Source organism: Bison bison, unplaced genomic scaffold (assembly GCF_000754665.1).
Source record: "Bison bison bison isolate TAMUID 2011002044 unplaced genomic scaffold, Bison_UMD1.0 scf7180017864043, whole genome shotgun sequence".
Taxonomy (NCBI): Eukaryota; Metazoa; Chordata; class Mammalia; order Artiodactyla; family Bovidae; genus Bison; species Bison bison.
In genome coordinates this window covers 8,956,696-8,962,799 of record NW_011494615.1, presented here as the reverse complement: position 1 = coordinate 8,962,799, position 6,104 = coordinate 8,956,696, and the positions used below count along the sequence as shown (strand labels likewise).

At 51.7% G+C, this 6,104-nt stretch overlaps 1 protein-coding gene across 1 annotated transcript in view; it reads right to left on the bottom strand.

Annotated features, from left to right (window-relative positions):
- Positions 1-1,897: 1,897 nt before the first annotated feature.
- OSBPL10 (oxysterol binding protein-like 10) overlaps positions 1,898-6,104 on the bottom strand; it is a 344,792-nt gene continuing 340,585 nt past the window's right edge. Inside the window, exons 12-13 of the mRNA XM_010835557.1 lie at positions 5,398-5,551; positions 1,898-3,204 (exon numbers count right to left, since the gene is read on the bottom strand). Coding sequence (XP_010833859.1) covers positions 3,160-3,204; positions 5,398-5,551 — 199 coding nt within the window. The 3' untranslated portion in view covers positions 1,898-3,159. The remainder of the gene's footprint in view (positions 3,205-5,397; positions 5,552-6,104) is intronic.

Here is a 6,104-nt window from a genome sequence, read left to right as displayed (position 1 = left end):
GATGGTGACTGCAGCCATGACATTTAAAGATGCTTACTCCTTGGAAGAAAAGCTATGGCCAACCTAGATAGCATATTGAAAAGCAGAGACACTATTTTGCCAACAAAGGTCTGTCTAGTCAAAGCTATGGTTTTTCCAGTAGTCATGTATGGATGTGAGAGCTGGATTATAAAGAAAGCTGAGCGCCGAAGAACTGATGATGCTTTTGAACTGTGGTGCTAGAGAAGACTCTTGAGAGTCCCCTGGATTGCAAGGAGATCAAACCAGTCCATCCTAAAAGAAATCAGTCCTGAATGTTCACTGGAAGGACTGATGTTGAAGCTGAAACTCCAACTGTTTGACCACGTGATGCGAAGAGCTGACTCATTGGAAAAGACCCTGATGCTGGGAAAGACTGAAGGCAAAGGCAGAAGGGGATGACAGAGGGTGAGATGGCTGGATGGCATCACCGACTCGATGGACATGAGTTTGAGCAAGCTCCAGGAGTTGATGATGGACAGGGAAGCCTGACTTGCTGCATTCCATGGAGTCAGAAAGAGTCGGACATGACTGAGCAACTGAACTGAAAGAAAATAAAGTCTCACTTCCAGATTTCAAAACTGGTACTGGCATAAAATCACAGACATATACCAATGTAACAGACTAGGGAGTCCAGGAATAAACCCTTCACAGATGATCAAATGATTTTCGATAAGACAACCATTCAATGGGGAAAAGAGTGTTTCCAACAAATGGTTCCAGGAAAACAGGATATCGATATGCAGAGTCATAAAACTGGACACTTACCTAACACCGTATACAAAAGTTCACTTGAACTGGATCAAAAATGTAAAACATAAGAGCTAAAACTATGAAACTCTTAGAAGACAACATAAGGGGAAAGCTCCATGAAATGAGATTTGGCAATAATTACTCGGATATGATATCCAAAGCACGAGATGAGCCACCTGGGAGGCCCAGGGAAAAACTGGGCTTCATTAAAGGTAAATACTTCTGTACATCAAAGGACAGGTATCAGCAGAATGAAAAGGCAACCCGCAGAATGGGAGGGGATATTTGCAAATCATGTATATTAACAATGTATAAAAGAACGCAATTAGAAACTGTGCAAAGCACTTTAACAGACATTTCTCCAGAAGATACACAGATGGTCAATAAATACATGGGAAAGATGTCAACATCACTAAAAATCATTAGGGAAATGCAAGTCAAACCCACAATGAGATAACTGTTCACACCCATTAGGATGATTGTAAAAACAACACAATTCAGCAGAGGCACAAAGGTGGCTTTCAAGGTGTGGACAAACAGGTTTCTTTCCCGAGGCAGTGGGTACACGGGTATTTATAATCATTCCTGAAACTGTAATGTGTTTTATATAGTTCTTTATATGATGTTTCACAGTATTTTAAAAGGCCAAATGAACTCCCCGCCACGACCAAAAAAAAAAGTGATGGATCTCCATTTACCCCCCAGGCGGTTTATGCTCTGGTATAAGACTGGAACATCGAAAAACACCACAGTGATTCCTTTGCAGTCTCCTCATTAAAGATTTCCCTCTCAAAATACATCTAACCTGCTTTCCCTCTCAGAAATAAAATGATTCCACTTTCTTCTCCCAGATGTCTTAAGACAGTGAACCAGAACAGGCTTACCTTAGCATTTTGCCTGGTAAGTCGCTTCTCAAAACAAGACCATTCCCTGGATATAAGTTAAATTTTCTTATGACCTTATCAGAAAATATCCATATATGATGTTTAATGTGTTTAAAACCCTGTTTTGATGGAAATATAATGGCTGTTCACATCAAATGAACACTAATCAATAAAATATGAGTTCATGCAGAGCCACCAATTCCAACAGAACTTTGGAATCCCTGAAAATCAAGCACAGACACTCAGATAAGTATAGTATTTAATCGAAATATATTTGTCTAATGTCTACAAAGTGTGAACAATTGGTCTTAAGAAAGCAGACGAAAGGCACAGAATTAGTATTACTACAGAGAAGCATTCATGCTACTTGATTGTATAAATATTCTCAGAGTGGCACAGTAAAAAATAAATTAAGCATTGAGCAAAGATCAAATACTTCATTTTCTCCTTGCTTTATATTCTGGTCATGTCTCGACCTCATTTGTAAAGGCTGAAGACTGAAACTGAACTGAAACCATGGAACACTTAGGCAGGCTGTATGGATGTTTTAATCACAGTGGTTTCCTTGCAGAGTTTGGGTCAAACAAGAGAGGGAGATGCGCTTAAAAAAAAAAAAAAATTCACTGGGTATTCTTTTCTCTTTCCCCAAACGAAATACAAGGCTGTGGTAGTGCGTGTCTGTATGTGCATGCGTATAACTCACTTCTAAAGCCCTTTTTCCAAAGATAAAAGGAGTGAAGTCTCCATAGGACTTGTTTTCTACCATGAAAGCAGCAGCTTCTGAAAACTGTATGACTGGCGCTTTGAGCATAAGAAATCATCAGAGAGCTTCTGGGGCAAGGATGTGGGAGGACCACCCCAAGGCAGGCCTGGCTGAGGGCTCCCCCGGAGGGGCGCTCCATCCGGGAAGGCGCCAGCCTGCGCCTGGAACAGCTTCCTGCCTGCTCCCCGTCCCGCAGGAGATGCAGATGATCTGTCTTGAGCATGGACAAACGGACAACAGAGTTGGGGGCAGAGTGGGAATCCCAGCCATAATGGGAAGTGGCGGCCGCCTTCCACCAGACGGCCACGCCCGTTCACCTTCGTCTGGATGGGACTTGTCAACTGGAGAATACTTTGTGAGTGCAAAACATTTTTTGGCAAAAGTGAAAACTAGAAAACTTGAAACCTTATTGATAAAAAGGAGCTCATAATCACCCACGTCGCTGCTAAGTGCAGTATTTCCATGTGTAGTGATACCCAGCAGACGGAGCGCGTGCGTGTGAACAGACGGTGTGCGGGGAGCTCTGCACACAGACAAGTGCACACACAAGCCCAAAGGCTCTTGAATAAGCTCAATCCCAGCAGAGTCTGGGGGCGCATTGTTCACAACAGAATCTCTCTTGGGTGCCGTGTCTTGAGTGCTCTCAGGCGGCCTCAGGGAAGACCAGCAGAACCTTGATACCGTACCACTTTAATTCCTACAAAATCAGGGCTATTTCTGAAAGCTCTGCATCTCCACCCATCAGTGTGCCTTCCACAGGGGGTTGAAGTACACCCAGCCGTCACCCTGCAAGAGACAGGAGGACTCATCAATACGTGGAGACCTGTCGGCGAGGTGAGGGCAGAAGCGAAGGGGTCCTCCCCGCCCAGCCCCTAGGACCCTGCGGGGCAGTGCTGGCTCCCACCAGCCTGTGCCCCTGCCTCGCTCCTCAAGGCGCACAGCCCAGCCACGCTGCTGGTCTCACCACCCCTCCCAGAGCCCACGGGGCCTGCACATCTGCCACTTCAGGAGGAAACCCCATGAAATGACCAAAACAACAAAGAGGAGGCGGACGGCCTGTGTGGTTTCCGTCAAGAAAGATTAATTAGCCCCAAAAGAAAAAGCACCTTGAAACGGCAGGACAGGAGGCAAAAAGGAAGGTATTTGGATGAAAGGACAGGGAAGAGAGAAAACAAGGGCCTGAGTAGGAGGAACCTGCCCAAAGCAATGACTTTACAGCCAGCTAAAGGCACACAGCAGGCGGCAGCCGCATACACGCCAGCAGCCCCAGGAGACGACACCAGTCACACGCGGTACCAGTGAGGAAAAGCCCGGCGCCAGCCTAGAGGAGCGTGCCGCACGGTAACCAGGCTGGGCTGGTCTGTACCCTTTAGGTGTCCTCAAGCCTGTTAGAGATGGACTGACTTTTATACACCCTCTAGCGGGAGAAAGAATGGGGCTGGCTGTCATTTTACTTCTTCACGTGCAGCAGCCACAGGAGCCAAGCCGAGGAGTTGTCTCTGGGAGACTACATCTAGCTCACGCTAGATCCTGCGGGATCCCGTGATGGCTACTTTGACGTGTCGACGTGACCGGCCCCGAGTTGTTTGTTTCTGAGCCTGAGAGTAAGGGTGTTTCTGGAGGAGGGTGGCATGTGGGTTGGTGGGTGGGGTGCGGTGGACACCCTGCCCCCGTGCGGGGGAGGGGATAGCCCCATCTCCCCCGGCCGTAGTAGAACCAGAGCGGGAGGAGGTGAGGATCGGCCTTCTCTGTCTTGCCTCACTCATCTGGACTTCTGCTCTTGAGCTGAGGTTCACACCATCAGCTCCCCGGGTCTCAGGCTTAGGATTGAATAAACCACTGGCTCCCCTGCAGTTCCAGCCTGCAACCCACAGATCTCATGGCTTTGCAGCCCCCACCATCTCATCATAGATCTACATGAGCTCCTATCCCCTGTTGGTTCTGTGCTGTGTCTCTGGGGAACCCTGACTAATAGAGAGTCGCCTGCCCTGGGCAAGCCCTCCAGACAGGGACCCGCTCCCAGTGTCCCCCAGCAGGCTTCCTGTCTAAAGGAGCGGCCAACCGTGACGCCGACCCTCAGCCCACAGCCCTGGCTCCAGCCTCTGGGAGCTGGGCCCAGCCCACCTCATGGTCACCCTCTCTCCCCGCAGCCTTCCGGCTACTTGGGGCCATCCTTCCACGGAGTGCAAGGCAGACGCCGCCAGCGCCCAGACACGGAAAGTCCAGACAGACTGCCGCTGGCTCTCAATGTCTAAACTTACAGATTCCTCGACACCAGCTGAGTATCTGATCTCTAATAGAAATTCTGATTTCTGGCTTCTCGTGAGAACTGGGGAATCGGCCTGTGATGGCCTGGAGGTGAGTAGCATCCACCACTTCAGGTACAGACTGGGGTCTGTCTGGTCCCCACCAGCCTGTTTCTCTCATCGCCTGTCTCAGACTCCTGACCACCTGCCTGAAAAACTGTGGCTCCTGCGCTTCTGTTGTTTCCAGTTCTGTTCTCAGGACGCTGCCCAGCTGCGCCACAAACAGCTGGGCACGTGGCGCTCTGACCAGCAGGTGGGCCAGCAGGCTGGGGTGGTTTCCCCAGGATTCCTGGTGACCTGGGACAACCCTCCCCACCCGCCACCGGCCTCCCTCCAAGTCCAGTCCATCGGCCCCACGAGAGGCAAAGCTCTAAAAAGGTGCTTGTCATAGGAAGGTTCCAGCCTCCCCAGGGGAGGAGATGGGCTGGGCAGGCCTTTGCCCTTAACTCGCTATGGAAGACAGAGCAGCAGTCTGCGACCTCTGTGAAGCGCTACGTGCCCAGGGCCGCGGCCCGTGCGCGCCTCCCCACTGGCAAGGGCGCTCCTCTAAGGGAAACCTGAGAGCGCCCGCACTCAGGGCCCCGCCGCGCCCGCCAAGCCCAGCCCTCCGCCGCCCTCCCTGCCAGTCCCACGGCGGAGACGGGCCAGCCTGCCCACCCCGCTGCCGGGTCACCTCCTGGATGAAGTACTTGGGCCGCCAGGGCGCGCGGAGGTTCTCTCGCTTCCGCTCCTCCGCCCGCTGCTTCTCCTCCAGCCGCCGCTTCTGCTCGGTGGCCGCTTCCATGTCCCCTAGGCGCAGGCACCGGGTCACCTCCCGCCAGAGGTTCCTGGGGGAACACGGGGGGCACAGTTAGCAGTCAGGCAGGGCCAGCGGCCCGAGGCTGCGGTCCCCGGGCCCCATCTGCACCCTACCCTGAATCCCCTCTCCCCTCCCAGGCGGGCTCTGAGTGCCGGGGGCCAGTCTAGGGATGACGGGAGGAATCCTGCTGCTCCTACAGACAGAATCCACGCAGACCCTTCCACGCGCGGGTACCTCGTTTATAAGAGTTTACATTAACTCCTCACCACAGCACCCCAGTGACACAGACGCGATGTTAGGACCCCACCCTAAAGCAGAGAAAAGACGACTCACACCCAGGGCAGCCACCTGCCCGAGGTCAGCAAGTTGATGGATGCAAACAGCGGCCGCTCCCGCAGGGGAAGCCCATACTAGGAGTTTGAGACACCGGGATCCACCACCTGCCCGTGTCTACATGCAAAGTCAGACTCATTCATTCATTCCTTTACTGGAGAAGCCATCAGCTTCCCTCCTCAGGAAACACCTCCCTGCTAGTCCCACTCTGTGCTGGAGCTGAGTTGGCGGGGGGGGGGGGGCCCCCC